Genomic DNA, 17,720 nt, shown 5'->3' with positions numbered 1-17,720 from the left:
ACCTCTCAGTTACCAACCACAACTTTAAAAAGTTTCAATATAACATAGACGTTTGAGTTTCGTGGTGAACATAAAATTAGGGGTTCACATCAGGAAAACACATGATGCCTCGACTACAATATTTACGCTACCCAAATACTTTCTTGTAAAACGAAGAGGGTTTGGAATTTTGTATATATCATTAAGAAGTCAGCTGGAGAAGTAGACTTGCCACATCAGTTTCGTGGAGACGATGCCATAATCACATTTGGATCTTCTTCTTTTTTTTTCTTTTTTTCTTTTTGCTTTTACCAACATTTGGATCTGTTTGATTCTGCATTGTTTGTTATTTATTCATTTTGTTCATGTCGAGCAGACGGAGCAGCGTTCTTTGTTTACTTTATTTAGATGGAAATCATCGAAGCAACCCTTTAAGAACTCATATATTTTTCTCTGCCAAACTCTATTATCCCCAATGTATTTTATCTGTATATTATCACTCTGGAGGAATGTTCTATTCCAACAAGAAGGTTGCCATTGACTTGATGCATATGCTCTCGCAAATGTACGAATCGTTGTCAAGGGAAGTATTAGAACCTTGATTATCATACCTCGGGGATTAGGTGTTGGACCTAACCGAGGTAATTAGCACTAAAATAACTTAAAAGCACACAATGAGATGAAAATAAAAATAAAAATAAAAATAAAATATTCACAAGGCACCAAGCCTCGGCAATGCTTGGCTTAGCTCACACTAAGCCTAATCAAAGCCACTAACTTGTAGCCCAAATGAGTTACGCACAGTTGAGTAGATGGATTCAATATTTGAGAGTTTATTTGAACTTAACAAAAAGTAATAAAATGCAAAGCGATTAATAAAAATGCAAGGAAATTAAACTAGAAAAGTGTGAACAATATAATGAGAATGTCGGGTGCTAGGGAGGTTCCTTCACCCAAATCTCATGTGTCGGAAGCTAATCTAATGTAGATGCAAATTTCCTACTTTGGCGGTAGTCGTATCCAAGGCAATTCAAGGCTCAATGACCGAAATTCCCTTTCATGGTATTCCTACTCCGGTTCAAGAGCTGTAGGAACTCACTTGGCATGAATTAGAGCCGGTTCAAGGGTCTCTAATTCACATAAAGAGGCCTAAAGATCGAGGAATTAGACTACTAAGCGACCTTCCAGCACAATCACGCAACGGGTGTAAATCACCATGCTTATAACCCCTCGAATACGAAATTGAAGGTTTATAGCTTAGGAATTAGAGGGGGTCAAGCCTCCAACTCCATCCTACACATGCTCAAAATACACACCCTAGAGTTTACTAGGCTCCTAGACATGCATTTTAACCCAACAAAAATATATATAAACATCCATCATATGAAAATTGCATCATTACATTAAAATAAGCATCTTTTACACAAAATTTGGACTAGGGCACACAATCCTAGCCCCCAACAACAAAACTACTCACTACCCATCATTAAACAAACATCAATATACATAATTTAAAGAGGAACAAAGTGAAGAGAAGTAGGAGTAACAAGAACAAGCCATAAATTGCTATAAAGCTTAATTTTCGTTTTCATTTCCAGGAAGGCCTTGGGTTTAAGCCCAAATACATATTTTGATGTGAAATATGTAAACCACTACCTATGGAAAACCACACAGTTTAGGGAGAGGGCGAGATACATATATACGAGTCATGCTTAGGAATAGTACCCCTAGTGACTAAGAACATTTTTCTTCACACTACAAAAACTTGAGTTGAAATATATTGCACCTAAACATTGCTTAAAATTAAAAAGTTATGATACTTGATATTTTCTGTTGTTAAGGTGGAAAACTGAACCAGAAATTCATTTTCTTTATCACCAATTAAATCACTGTTCAAGACCCATGATTCTTTTTTATCATCAATCCAATCACCGTTCACGTTTTTTGTAGTCCTAGTCATGGAGTCATGGGCATAGCAAGGGGTGGTTGAGAATTGATCTCTATGAAAACTTATTGTTAGAAATAGTTACTCATAGGATCAATCCTCAAGAAACATAACGTTGTTACTTGTTCGTAAGTCGTAACCAAAATTTATACATTTATGACAAGGATTGCAAGTGATGTTTCAATCCTAAAAAATAACAACATGTAAAGAACAGATGAAAGAATATCAAGCAATGAGAAGTCGAATTCATTAACTTGAATCTTTGAGAGAGACTTGCTTTGGTGCAATGTCCTAAGATAAAAATACATCCCTACACATTTGTTGTAGATCTTCATGGACATCTGTCTTGTAGGATACAACTCTCAATCCAAGGTTACCAGTGTGTCTTGGATTCTATCGCGGATGCCAAATTGTGTTTTCTCTCAAAAGATTTTATGGAAGATATGTGAGTCTCAAAACTAATGTATTTTTGAAATTAGTTTTTGTACGTCTTTTATAGAATTCAGATTGAACGGTTGTAAAAGAAGTTACAACTATTCAAATTGAACATATATATTTTTTGTAATTGCTGTCATATTTATCTGAAACAAAAAAAAAACGCATTTTCCTTTCAAAAAAAAATACGCCTTTTTCTTTTAGAACAATAGAAAGATGCTCAAGTGCTTAGAGCCTGAGACCCAAGGCTCAAGGCCTAGTCTTTAATCACAAAGTTCCAAGTCCACACACCTTGCAAAGTTTTCATTGACCCATTTGGTTCTTCATATTTTTCACTTTCCACTATTTCTTGTTTACCAATAAAACCTCTAAAATTCTAATATATATATATATATATATATATATATATATGTAGCACGAGCACGGGACGGGCCCGGCACGATTAAAAGCAGCTCGGCACGGCCTAAGCTCGTTAGTGGCCCGGCACGACCCGAGCACGTTAGAATAACGGGTCGAGCTAGGCCTAAGAATATTGGCCCATTGGCCCGGCCCGAGCACGACATATTGTGGGCTGGCCTGTTACAAACACAAAATTTCATTTTTTAAAAAAAAATATTAAAAAACTATAATGATGAGATTTGAATATGAGACATTTTTATTTAAAATCTCATGACAATTCCACCAATGCTTTCTTTTATATTGTCAAAATAATGAAACAAAAAATTATATCCTTATTTTGACATAAGTATTTTTTCTAAATATTAAATATATGTTTATTAATAAAGACTAATCTCATAATAATACAACTATAAAATGAAGGAAAGAATATATTTTGAGTTTTTTTTTCTTTCTTTCTTATAGTGGAATATAAAAAAATATTAGAAATCTAATCTTAAAAAACTAAGATTAAGAAAAACGTTGTAGAACTTAATTTATTTTAATTTTCTAAATAGTTAAATAAAATTAATTTTTATTTGTTCAAATTAAGATTTTAAAATCATGCTTTATAGTAAGTAGACACGAGCACGGCCCGTTATTGACCAGACACAAGCACGGCCCGGCACAATATGGGCTCAGGCCATGGGCCGGGTTGGGCTTAATGTTTAAGTAAATTGGCTGGCACTAGCCCGACACGATAATAAATGGGCCGACCCAAACACTGCACGAAGTACGACTAGACCCGCTTAAAATAGACAGGGCTGACCCATTTAAAATGGGCCGGGCCGGCCCTTTTGCCACCTCTAGACCGGAGTCTAAATCCCTTACACCCAAACATGGCTTGACATTAAGAAGTCATGTCACACTCAAGACTGAGTTGAAAATTGGGTTAAGATGGGATTACAAAATCTCGATCTACTTTTTCCACGAACCATATCATTCATAGGGGTACAGGTCTAGAAACCTTTTGAAGATTTCCTTAGCAAAGTGAAAAAAATACGGAGAAATGACAGTACGTGGTAAAGCATCTTTTAACCCTTACCACAATATCACCTCCTTTATCAAAGAAGATATCTTGGGGTTCTAACTTTCTATAACTCAGGCCGGCCAAAGTAACAGCAAGTAGTTTACAAGTGGAACGTGGTAAAAAGTATAAACTACCCAGATAATTCAACCTCGTGTTAATTAATAATATGCACCAGTCCCTCTCTCTCTCTCTCTCTCTCTCTGGTGAAAACCAGACCCAAGTGGCTGAATAGGACATGGCTGAAAAATTGCGTTCTTGTCGACATGTTTACCATATCTGATAATCTGATATCCTTCGCACAGAGACAACACTCTTCCTGGAGAAGAAACAAACGTAGGGCTACAAATCTAAGCCAGGACCCTAAAGAGATAGTCCTACAGCTACAGGCCTAACCCTTTACCTCTTTGTTTCTTTTAACCCTAGCTAGTCTTTTAATGTGGGCATATATCCCAGCTAGTTGTTCTGGTGGGCTATGGAGGGCTCTCTCAGCTCTCGCTTTCTTTACTCGGAGACAATATATGGTTCTGTAGCTTTAACTTTTAGGGCTTTGGCTTTGGCCTGGCTTTTTTACACCTCTGTGTGTTATTGAAAAGTCGTCTGATACTCTTCTCTCTTCCCACATGAAGCTTGGATTTTAAATATGGATATGGAATTTTTAGGGTTTAAAGTCAGAACGTAGAGACAGCTTTGAAGAACATCTGCGTATCTATTGGACCCAATCTAGGGTGGTGGCAGTGACCAGCCAGTGCGAAAGTGACACGTAGCATGTGCTCTATCACGTGACGATATCACGTGTGCTCGCGCTTGATGAATTAACCTACAAAACTATTAAATGGTGTCTGAGATATTGTATGTAGACCATACCTTACCAAGGTTCATGCACAATGTTCAAATTTGAATTATACTATTATGTACAATGGAAAATAATCAAAATATGTCCCAAAATGAGGGAGATTGAAACCATAGCTAGTTTATTACTAACGAAATTAATGTAGCATTACATTAACATGTTTAAGGAAAATCATCAACTTTTTACATTTGATATTTCTTTTTTCAACAAAACATTATATCATATAACTAAAAGCTAGCTATAAGAAAATAGAAATTTTGATAGAGACTTACAAAGAATTTAGATTGAAAACTCCAAACAAAAGATAAATTCTTGCAATTACAAATTTAAACCACCGTTGGTCGTTGATCTAGAAAGGTACCCATGCATAAAGCCAGCAAAGTTCAACTTATTTTGTGATGGGATATTAATATTAGAACATGATCTGAGTTTACAAGACTACCTACCTAAACCTCAAGAACCAGAAACCATGGAGTCAAGAACTGTGGCCTGTGCCCTGTGACAATCGTATTTAATTAGGCCTTGTTCCCCATAAAACCAAATAAATTTGCGTAGTTGTATCTCAGGCTATAGTTTCGTTTACATTATATATATTGTACACAGGGATCCATGTCTTTCTATGTCTAGCAACTTTGCACTTGCACTAATTAATTCGCAATTGACCAACTTCTTTTTTTCAAAAAAAAAAAAAAAAAACTTGAATTGCACGTGGAAAGCTTAATGCAGAAAGGGGAAGAGAAATTTCAAATAATGAGTCGTGCACAGGAGTTGTAAAGGACCCTGGCCCCAGAAAATCAGGCCGTTAATTACTACTATAATCAAAATTAGTAGTGTGCTTTCTGAGGGCTAATTGTCTCTACTGAGGACAAAGAGTGAGTTATCTCTACCTGCTTTGATCCCCACTCAAATCATATGATGTGGCCATTGTCGAGCTTGGTCGCCATTTTCATGGACTTCAAGCCGTTTGATGAAGTGGACTTGACCTAAAAGTTTTGGTTTAAGTATTATTACGGGTCTCTTTAATCACTTGTTGCTTATAACCTAATCATCTAACCATATATTAGTGCTAATTATTCATTGTAGTCTGATCGTGTAACCATTTATTAGTGCTAATCATTCCTTGATCAATCGCTTTCGAGTTACTTAGTCAAATACTATAGACATACAACTCTAAACTTCTATAAACATGTATCTTATCAAAAAAACTTCTATAAACATGTACTAAAGCATGTGGAAGTGTGAAGGTATATGCACATAAGCGATTATCAACCTGTCAGCATGATGTGTGTTATCAGAAGTTTAGAACTATAACTATATGCAAATATTCATGGACTTGAGACTGTTAGAGTGAGGGAAACGATCAAAAACCACTGCATTGGAGAAAACGGAAGTTGAGACTAATGTTTGACCAAGTAAATATGGGGTGCTCAAAGAGTTTTTATTATAAATTGACCTGGACACCTTGAGATATTTCAAGCTCGAGGTAATTAATTGTCTGATACTCTGATTAGTAAGTTCCTCTAACTCCGACTTTAAATGCACAATAACAATTTCTAATCGGTGGATGCAGTAACGACTAACGATCATTCATGTATGCATATAAGGATTGAAACAGCTAATCAAGATGTGAACCAGTAGCATGTTGTTTATCACAGAAGAAAAAAAATGCCACTACTCTTTCTTTCATGGAAAGTAAAACACTTCATTTGCATGACTATGCACTATAGTTGTGAACGTGCAAGCATTGAAGAGGGATATTATTCTGTTCCAAGTTATGGTTGGGTACCAAACATGCATGTAATCATATAGATAGACAATGACCCAATAATCAAACAGACAACTTGCGATCTAAGTCAAGGGATGAATAAAAGTGATGGTCGGAATCAGGAAAGAACAGAGTCAATAATGATGGTCCAAGAGTGAAGTTGGTGTGGTTTTATTTATGGTAGACCTAAAGGCATTAAATCAAGTTTACTAGGCTTGTTGTTTCAATTTCCAACCTTGATTTTGTTCCCTATTAATGTTTTCTGTTGCAATTCTTTTAATGTTAGTTTGCACACTTTATTATTCCTACCTACACCATAAAACCCTCAATTTCTGGGTTTAAAACATTGCTTTTCCAAAGAGAAACAAAGGAAGATTAGGAAGTTGGTATTATTAGTCAATAGTATGTACTCGTACTGTTCTTCGAGCACTTGAAGTTGATGTCCAACTATACCCGGGAAACAAAAAGAAATGCCACAATATACGAATATTGTAAGCCTATTTGTTATAGTTGCAGAAAAGAAATTTGATTCTATAGTAGACTTTTCAAACTAGTTAGTTTCAATTTTTTTTTTTTTTTTTCATACAACCGTGAACCGTTTACTCCCTAAAATTCATTAAACTTGTACAGTTCTACTGAATAAGTCAATAATGTTATCAACTTTTGTTATGGCTGTTTGGTGTGGGGTGTCCATAGTTGTAGTTTTGAGCTTTTGTTAGGCTTGCATGAAGCTCTGTTTTCCTTTCCTTTTTGTATTTGGGAAGGTTTGTGTCTTCCCCTTCTTCTTAGCTTGTACGTTTTCTTTTGTTTATTAATAAAATAACAAATAGAGGGAAGGGTGGTGGGTTCCTGGAGAGTGGCAGACCCTTTTCATTCAGGATCAAAAGGGTGAGCTTCGTGCCCTATAGTGTTTGTACGAGGAGCTAATATCTCATAATTCCTTATTTGAATTTTCAACAAAAAAAAAAACAATATTAGCAATTTAATTAGCTATATGTAGTTGTTCCACAATATCGTTGGGAGCCAGTTTCTTGAGGTGTTTTGGAGATAATGTTGATGCTGGGTATAAACCCAGCTACTATTGGGGTGGAGCAACTATTAACACATATATTGACATTACACAGTATAGGAGCAACTGTACAAGAATGATAAAAGAAAATTGATTGAAATTTGCATAAAACAGAAGCGACGAAGGAACATGAAACAAGAAATAAGTTAGAACGTACAAGGAAAAAATAATGAGATAATGTAATACGGCAATTACTTTTCTTGGTTTTTATACTCACTAAAATAATTATTAAAAAAACCAACATATAACTCTGAATTGAGAGTAGAGAATATTACATCAACAAATTTCTGTCCCTAAAAAACACCAATTTTTCTGTTTCGGGAGGAGGGGGATAGATATTTTCTCATGTTTCATAAACATCATGATTGTCGAATAACAATAACTCGAAACCGAGTAAAAGTTATGTGCTTGATTAATAAGAACATAGGGATAGGTTAATTCGCAATGGACCAAAATCTGATAAAATTAATACTAATACTGGGAATTCTCTCTAAGTTTTTCGTGGCTCAAAGAATGCAGCACAACCACAACTAGCTAGAAATATATATCTAGGAGATGATGATGATGCTGATTGACTTGTCTATCTCTCTCGAGGTTAAGCAACAGCACAATTATCAAATAACAAAGTGTTTAAATTTAGTGGTTTGAGAAGCCAAAACAAAATTAGAACATGAATATGATTTGTTTTTGTTTGGTTTTGTTTTGTTAATATGTATAGCTCAGAGACCAGGACCTCTCTCATGGATTTGTCGAATCCCATGTAGTCTTTGCTAATTGTTTTTTTATGAGTGGTTTCACACGGCCTTCTTCCTCTCCTAATTATAAGCAAATCAAACCAAACCAAGGCAGACTCCAAGAAAGCTACTACGTACAGCTTTTCTTTTTGCTTCTTCTTTGCGAATCCAAATGCCCCCATTTTCTCTTCTCTTGTTAATCATCCACTGGATCTCAAAACACAAGTTTCAATATTAGTGGGAAGAAAATAAATAAAATTATTACGAATCCCTTTTTATTATATGATTCAAATTTCAAGATATCATTAGTGTGATGGTTTCAGTATAATTCAGGAATTTTTTTTTAATGAGGTTGAAGTACAAAATTTCTCACATTGACTCTGCTTGTCTAGTTGCTATCAGTTTAACCTCTTGCAAGTAATTTGTTGAACATTTTATTCTCACACTTATAAATAAAATATCTGAACATATAGAAAGGTGAAAATAAATTTGAGTTGACGCAACCATGGTCACTAGAAGCACCTTAGAGTTGATAGTGTAACGGTGTAAGTATGCTACTCTATTCCCTTCCTATTATATCGAAAAGAAATTTTGTTAATGGAGGAATAATTTTCCTAAAAGTGGTTGCACAAGATTTGATAAAAATCTTGGCCGGATAAAGTGCATGGCAAAATTCAGGTTAAATAACAAAGTTCCATGCAATTTATAATTAATGACAAAATCAAATGAGCTATACAAAATCGTGATGAGGATGAGATAACAACCATATGAAAGATAACAACTTACAATGATATCACTTCATCCTCGAAATTAAATTTTCTTTGATAAAAAAAATGATGGATATTCGTTTTAGGATCAAATTAATTTCATGAGTATATTTATCCTTTTCTTTTTTTGGTAGATAGCATAATAGGATCACTAAGTAGTGACAATTTTGGGATTTGACCATAAAAATAATAGCATAGAATAATCTGCCGCCATGGCAACTCGTCTCCATTTGTTATAGTTGTGAAGCTGGGTATATTTGTATTGTAGTTTATGCACCAATTTTGTGTCTATATTGTTGAGACAAAATTCCTAATAGTTTTGCTTGGTTACCCAAAATCCAAATTCCTACTGTGGTTGCCACTCTTCCAGGTATTTCTTTGTTAATATATATTGCAAATTTGGACCTGTTCAATTCCTTCATGCTGATTAGCACCCACTGGTTTTGTTTTCTTGCTTGCGATCACATCACTACAACAATGTTGCTATCCATCATAATTGGAAGAGAGTCCATTAAGGCAAAATCTAAAGCACTAGGAGCTGGTAAGCAATCCAAATCTGGTTGTGCAACAAAGCGGCAAAATTATTGGAAAATGACGAATTTCCATTCCATTTTCCTGATTTGAAATTCCTTTGACATAAATCTACGGAGAAGAGCCTTGCATGGTGGTTGTGATGATCCAACTACCAAATGATTAGTGACGAAGAGGAGATTGGAATGTAACATATGTAATTAGTGTTGTTTTTCGAGTGTCAATTCAACACTCATTCATCATGTTATGAAAATTATAATTTACGAAAACTAATCATGCTCTAAGTGAATAATATGATGATTACAGATAAGTGTTTGAAAGCGGATTAGGAATTTTCACTTGAAAGTTGGACATGATAGTTAATCTAGCTCAAATACTCATGCATGACGTACACCCTAGAATCTCTTATCGCAATCATAAAAAATTGTAGTCTAAAAATAAGTTATGTTTTATCTAATCAATAATATAATAATTCACGATTTGAACTAATTTTAATTAACTCCCAAATCAAATCAATATGATGATCTCGTCATCACAATAAAACATTACAATATCACATTCTTCCTCCAAATATCATCTTCGGAAATCAATTAGCACCTTGGAATCCCATATTATAAGTTACATGCAATACCGACGTCCACTCCATTCAAATTTACGATCAATACATTCTTACCGAAATACATAAGATGTGAAACTCTTTCACGACAAACCTGAAATCCGACTGGGGCAATACCCCACTGGAAAACAAATAGTAAAGAAAGAGAGCAAGTTGCCCCATAATAAGACTGCTAAATTTGTTCCCAGTGCAAAAGAAACAAATTTGTCCCTCGACCAAATAATTAATTTTCTGGAATTAAAATATTCAGGGTATAAAATTGCAAAAGAAACAAGCGGGACGGCTCTGATATTGTCTGACACGTTGTTCGAGGTCACCGTGGCAGCAAATCTCACAATATGGGCTGCTTGGCCCATGCCACCGCTTCTGCCATTAGCCCAGTTTTTCTGCCGGATGCAATGACTATATTGCCCTTGTGCGTTTTCGCTGTCACTGCTCCATTCAACATCTAAAGCCAATATTTTGAGAAAACAAAAATATAGATCTGAAAATAGGTGCATGAAATGCATTTACTACCTAAAATTTCCACATGATAATGTCATAAAAACAACAAGCATTATGATTGGAATTTTGGATATGATCAGCATATGAACAATGTGGCTTCACAAAATTTTAATGATAAGATTTTATTTCTGTCCCAGTCTATTATATGTTTAGAAAGATGTTATGTCCGATAAATTGTACATTGAGAATAATACACAAGGACAAAGATGAACACATGATTAACGTAATTTGAATTGTGAAACTGTGCAATACTTAATATAAATAGAAGATATGCGTTATTTCCACTTTTAAAAAATTATTAAAATTTTAAATCTTGAATTAAGAAACTATCATTTTCGTCAAAGATTTTACTTGAAAAAAGAAGAAGAAGAAGAAGAAGACATAATTAGTTTACAAATGTGGCCGAAATAAAGGGAGATTCACCGTATGAAATCACTTTGTTTTTTTTTTTTTTGAATAATCATCACTTTGTTTATATATGCATGAAGAATATGAGAGGAAACAAATTGTCACGAGCCTGACAGATTTTCATTAATGTGCATGCTTTTAGTGGCTACCTTACAATTGAAAATGACAGTACTTCACCCAATACGTTCATCTTATATATTCATATTAGTACACCTCGAGCTAACTAGAAACATATAGTCATATATAACGTACACTAGAGTCATTTATGAGCTACCAAATATTTACCTATCTATATAAATCCCTCTGTACTACATGATTGTTTTTTCCAAACTAGCACCCACCCAGCTTTGCTCCATCTTTGAACCTTTCAAAAACATGTCTCAATTCTTCGTACAAACTTTAATGAGAAATTTCTTTTTTTTTTAGAAAAGAAAAAACATTAATTAAAAAAAAATACACTGTATGCGAATGTTCATAAACCGCAAAATTTCATATTACAACGGTTACCCACTTGAGAACCTATTTATTATATTAGAATGAACAACTTAATAATTATCCACACTTATACGAGACATTTTAAAATAAAGTAAGAATAATTTTAAATATGAAAAGAGATATAAAAAGTGAGTAACTATTTAGTCACCTTGACAATCACGCAAGGTATAATCAGGGGATAACCAGACAAAGGGACTCCAATAACCTGCCATCTAAACCACTGAGATTAATCCAAACCAATCAAACATAACACCCAAAACCACACATTATTACTACCTGGTTTGCTCTACCCCATAATAATAGCCCAAATTAAGACATGCCTAAAAAGGAAAAAGATTTGTGAAAAAAAAAAAAAAAAAACTCGTGCCCCTTCCTCCTCTTTAATTTGTTCACATTGAATTCCACCACGTCCGTTTCAAGCACCAGCATCTAACTAGTGGCGCAAGACAAAAACACCATCTTTATGATCCAACGCCTACAATGTTCAATTTCCCCCAAATTTTGAATGCTGGGGCCATTACTTATTGCCAAGAAAAGCATGCCTTGCCCCAAAAGAAAAAAAAAACCACAAAAAAAAAAATTCGAAATCAGAATTTTCTTCTTAGGCTTGCTACTTGGGCACCAAGCAAAGATGTTTTTCTCCGTGCGATCACGGACTTGGCCCTATCATCTCTCGACAGGTGTCGGCATGTTGATATCTGAAAGAGGGGCAGACAATACATGGTTAAGGAGATGAAAACGTAATTAAAAAAAAAAACAAAAATGGCCACAAAATTCGAGGCTGCCTGCCACGTTAAACTTAGCTATAAAAAGATAAGGGGAAGGGGGTGAAAATTTTTTAAATGGTAAATAAAATAACCCCAACGACACCACCAACACCACCCACCTCCGCAGAGTCCACAGATAACTTATAGTCCTTATAGTCATAGATTTAGCGGAATGACGGAAATGCCCCGAGTACAAACTTCCATAACCGAAGGTTAAGAAGTAATTACTGCTCATTCAACGGGTCATTAACCTCATTAATTAATCCTTACTCCCCAGTCAAACCAACGCATGTGTCGTCTCACGTGACCCGAATCCCAAATTCCGAGAATGAAAATATGAATTTTTTCTTTTATTTGTTTTCACCACTAGCTGACTCAGCACCGGGCCCGTCTGCCCCACACCTAGAGCAACCCTCTCATTGGATCTCCTTCTCTCACCGACCCCACTTGCCCGACAGGCGCGGCGCCTCGTAAAATATCTCCGACTCTCGCCACTGAAAGCTCGAGAGCTCCACCACCGGGAAGCGGGCCCCACCCGGTTTAACGGTGGATGATAAGTAAAAAAAATAAAAGAAACAGAGAAGCAAAAACAAATTTTTAAATGTGGCTCTTAAACCGGGTTTACCGATTTCGGCTGTTGGGATCGTCCTATAAAAGTAGGTAGTTTTGGTATCCAGCGAATACTGTGCTTCTTTCTCTCTGCGTGTGTTATCTATCTTCAAGACTCCTCTCCTCACTCACTCTCTCTAATTTTTCTCAGTACAGAGCAAAAACCCAGTACTCACAGTCCTCTCTTTCCCAAAAGCCAAACAGAAAATCGTAGTCTTTCGGAGGCCGATTCCGGACATTTATTCCCTCTCCCTTTCCGGTTAAAAGCCACTCCACTCACTCCTATCTCTGCTTTTTTTCGGGTTTGAGCTTTACGGTCTCGTCACTAAGGTGGGGGGTAAGGTTTAAACTTTCTGAGAAATTTCTCGTCCTTTGATGGAGCTTTTTCTGCTTGTGACTATTTAATTCCTTCCAAGATTTTTTTTTTTTTTTGGGTTTGGGGTTAGCTTCTCTCCGTTTCGAGGCTTCTCTTTAACGTGTTCCTCCTGAATCGCTCAGGCTTTCCTTTTTATCTTCTTCTTTATTCTCTTCTCCCAAAGAATCTCTCCCACCTTTTTCCAATTTCTAGCTATTTGACGCTCCCACTGGGGGGGGCTCTCTGACTCACTCACCTCGCTTTCAATGCGAATGAGCTGCGGTAGAATCTGAAGATTATTTCCGAGTCTATCTAGCCATGAATCCAGCCGTCAAGTACTCGCAGCACCGGAACCTCACCAAGCTCGTCTCTAATTCCGAAGCCGAGGCGGTGCGGCCCAGGATTGTACGGATTTCCGTCACTGACGGCGACGCCACCGATTCCTCCAGCGACGACGAGCCCGAGGCGTTCTTCGGCCGCCAGAGAGTGAAGAAGTATGTGAATGAGATTTCGATTGAGTCGTGTTCCAGGGAGGCCGAGGAGTCGGCGGCGGCGGCGGTCTGGAAGAGCAGGACGTCCAGGACGGTGAGGAAGAAGGCCGCCGGAAAAACCGTGGTTCCGGCGACTCACCGGACTTTGAAGCCCGCGCCCGGGAAGAAGTTCCGGGGAGTGAGGCAGAGGCCGTGGGGGAAATGGGCGGCGGAAATCAGAGACCCGTTCAGGCGTGTACGGCTCTGGTTGGGTACGTACGATACGGCTGAGGAAGCGGCTATGGTGTACGACAACGCCGCCATCCAGCTGCGTGGACCTCACGCGCTCACCAACTTCCACTCTCCTCCGGCGGTCAAGTCAGAGGGGGAGGAGCGCGAGGCAGACATTATGTCCAACGTTAAGCCGGTCGTCAGTTACGGCTACAATTCCGGCGAGGAGTCACACAACACTATCTGCTCCCCAACCTCCGTGCTCCGCTGTCCCTCGCCGTCAAACGAAGACGACTCTTCGTCGCCGAGTCCCAAACAACAACCTCAACAACAACTCGAAGTCCGGGAAGACTCTTGTGTTTCCGAGAACTTCTCGGAGCTCTCCGACCACACCAGCTTCGAGAGCTTCATTCCAAACGACATCTTCGATTTCCAGACGACAATACCTGACTTCTTGGAAGAGAGCAGTGTTTTCAAAGAAAGCTTCTGCGATTTCGGAAATTTCGGCGACATCTTCGCCGATTCGGCTGTGGATTTCGGGTTCGGATCCTCCGCCACCACAACCTGCGACTATTTCCAAGACATCGGCGACCTCTTTGCCTCCGACCCTCTTGTCGCTTTATGAGTTTGTAATAATAACTACCACCGCTTGGTTTTTTCTGTTCTCGGTTGTTGCCGGTTTGTCGGCAAATTTTGTATCGGCGGGAATGAAAAATATCGGTGGCTTTTTTATTTATTTATATTATTAATTTTGTAATTTCAGTTTTTTGGTTTGTATTAATTATTTATATTTATTAACGGTGAAATGAGACCGAGTTCGGCTAATACGGTACGGTGTCGCTCTGTTCTTTTTGGGTCTATCTTTAAGTTAGTCACGTGCCCTGGCAGTATAAACTGTATAATCCGTTTAAAATGTAAACCGTGAACCGTCCCCCGGTTATTTTTATGAGACACGTTTGCAGGGCTACACGTGCTGTCAGTCCAGTAGTATCTATGAATTTATCACTTTTCCTCATAAAGGTAATTTTATTTGAAGGAATAGAATAAGAAATTTTGACCAAATTAAACAAAAATTTGACTGGGTTTAAGATGTTAATCACTGCTTAATGTGTCTCACCCAAAAGATTACTAAGATTGTGGCATAACAGGTGGATGTTATTTGACTAATGAACCTCTAGGGGTTTAGCTTAGCTGGTGTAGCTAATTATGGTGGTGTTTAGGATAAGTGCTCAACTTAACTAGCTTAACAGTCGTAATTAAATCGAAAACCAGGTCATTAACAGGTGGCAGAACCACTCTTCCTGCCCCTTCAAAATCAGTTGGGGAATTATCGCCAAATTTTTTTTTTTTTTTTTTAAACTTGGGGGCTTCTATTTTTTGCTAAACATTAACATATAGATGTCAATGACATTAAGTGGCACTGGCATCACTTCTTACGTTAAAAAACAACACGGAAAATTCCACGGTTTTGAGGGTACGTGGCCTCTGTTAGATGGAATTAATAGCACTTTTATGTATGAGTATGAATAAAAATACCTCTCGAATTGTTATTTGGACCCCCTCTCTTAATTTAAATAATTGAACTTCTTATTTTGCCCTTGTATGCATATTACCCTTTACATCTGCATAGGATCAAACGCCCACACCATTCACTATCCACTATCAATTTACTGGTTAATTTCTTTGATACAATAGGAGCTGAAGAATGAATTTTCATCTTCAATGACAACGAGGATGGTTAATTCTTAATTAATAGATAGAAGAGCTTAATTTATTCCACTGTAGCCTACCACCCAGACAAAAGAAAAATAAAGCGAGAGAGAAATATTAATCCACACGAGCAAACTATTTCTTCAAGGTTGAAGCTGAAGCTAAAACTTCTTTAATCATACAAAGTCACCCACCCGAGGAATTATTAGGTGGTCATGAAGTACCACGTGGCACTGTCATGTGTTGGTCCCAACCAATAATATCACTAGAATGTGGTGGGGTCCATGCAGGGGTAAAAAAAGAAAAGAAAAATTAATTTAAGAGACCAATCAGAAATCACTACAAGTCACATGGGTCAATAATATCATTCCGGACCATCACGTGTACTATAGTCCAGGACCATATAATAATTTCCCCACCCTCAGATGCCAAGTTTTCCCAGTTCCTCTCATGATTAGCGAAGGTCAATTAAGCACCAGAAGCCTATAACTTTTTATGCAAGCTTCAACAAGAAGAAAATAGTAAATTTCTTCCATTGAGTTTGAAATCCCAAAAAGAATGGTATTTAGCAACGGATCAACTTCCACCTTTCAATGAAAAATTAAGTTTCAAAAAGAGAATGGGAAGAGAAGGAAGATTGTTGTGGTGCGTCTCTTCCATTAGTCTTCATTTTTTTTTTGTTAGAGAGGGAGATAATGGGAATTAAATTTTTATAAAAAATTGGAGAGGTCTAAAAAGCAAATTAAGAGGTTTGAATGAGAAAAATTATAAGTCGGTGATAACTGAAATGGAGAGGGAATGAATAAGTATGAGAATATTTTATTTTCATTAAAATGTTTACTTACCATATGAAACCGAATACGAATACAACTCAATATATTCATGAATTAAAATTAAAACTAGTTCGATTATTACATTACCCTTACAAAAATAAATGTTCATGATATATATATATATATATATTTCTAGGGCTATCAGTAATTTAGGGTTATTCAAAACGGCTACCTCACTTTGTTCTCCTGAAGGTTGACTCTGGTTACAAAAAATTACATTTAAAATTTTTTTTAAATCTGAAATAGTTGCTTCACTTTGCCATCTCTCTTGAATTACGATTGGTTCTGAATGAGCAAACTGACTTTGCAGATGTTATCGACCAAATCAGTTTCTACCCGTTCGGTACACAAGTTGAAGAGCATCTCCAACAGTATAATTTATTTTTTAGTTAAATTTAGCTAAACTTGTGAAATATAGCTATTGATTTAACAATATTGCTCAATCAATGATAGCTATTTGTAAGTGATATATTATGTTTCATCGAATCGTAAACTGACATGTGGACAAAAGATAAGAGAGAAATATAACTTTTGCTTTAGCTATGTAGGATTCTCTAACTAAATATAGCTAGCCAATTTAGCTAAAGTTAAATATAGCTAAGCTATAGCTAGTCTGTTGGAGTTGAATTTTGCTTCAAAAATAGTTAAATATAGCTAAAAATTAAATTTAGCTACTCTGTTGGAGATGCTTAAAGGATCTCATCTCTTATTATGCGACCCTAAAATGCTGTTTAAGGATAAATTAAAAGTTAAGATACACCATTATGGCATTATCACCACAAAATATTTGATTAAGCAATTTTTTCCAACTCAATAAACAAAAGAAATGAGTGGGATTCTGGCAAAGAATCCGGGAATCAACACGTGTCGAGCTCAAATGGAATTAAGGAAGTGACTACCATGTTCGTAGCCGTGTTGGTTATGGAAGATTTAATTTGTTGGAGACTTATTATTCAAGGCGACCTAGTTCATATCCTAGCTTTTCATGTTCAATTGGAATTGGGGACGTTATGATTAGCACAGAGACACTTGGAGATATATATATATATATAATTTGCTAGTGGAGCAAGTGAGACCAAAACCAGCAATTGGAATGTTAATATTTTTCACTGCGGAACTAAAAGCTTTCTTGGGCAAAAAGCTTGTCCTTATTTTGGTCACAGTTAAAGAAAATATTAATTA

The 17,720-nt window shown here is 36.5% G+C and overlaps 1 protein-coding gene across 1 annotated transcript; it reads left to right on the top strand.

Annotated features, from left to right (window-relative positions):
* Positions 1 to 12,986: 12,986 nt before the first annotated feature.
* LOC112178917 (ethylene-responsive transcription factor CRF2) lies at positions 12,987 to 14,820 on the top strand. Its single transcript, XM_024317189.2, has one exon. It carries the CDS (start codon positions 13,613 to 13,615, stop codon positions 14,618 to 14,620), a length of 1,008 nt encoding a protein of 335 aa, XP_024172957.1. The 5' UTR covers positions 12,987 to 13,612; the 3' UTR covers positions 14,621 to 14,820.
* The last annotated feature ends 2,900 nt before the right edge of the window (positions 14,821 to 17,720 follow it).

The sequence above is a fragment of the Rosa chinensis genome, chromosome 7 (assembly GCF_002994745.2).
Source record: "Rosa chinensis cultivar Old Blush chromosome 7, RchiOBHm-V2, whole genome shotgun sequence".
Classification (NCBI taxonomy): Eukaryota; Viridiplantae; Streptophyta; class Magnoliopsida; order Rosales; family Rosaceae; genus Rosa; species Rosa chinensis.
Note: the sequence above shows the minus strand (reverse complement) of the source record. Positions and strands in the feature narration are given on the sequence as shown.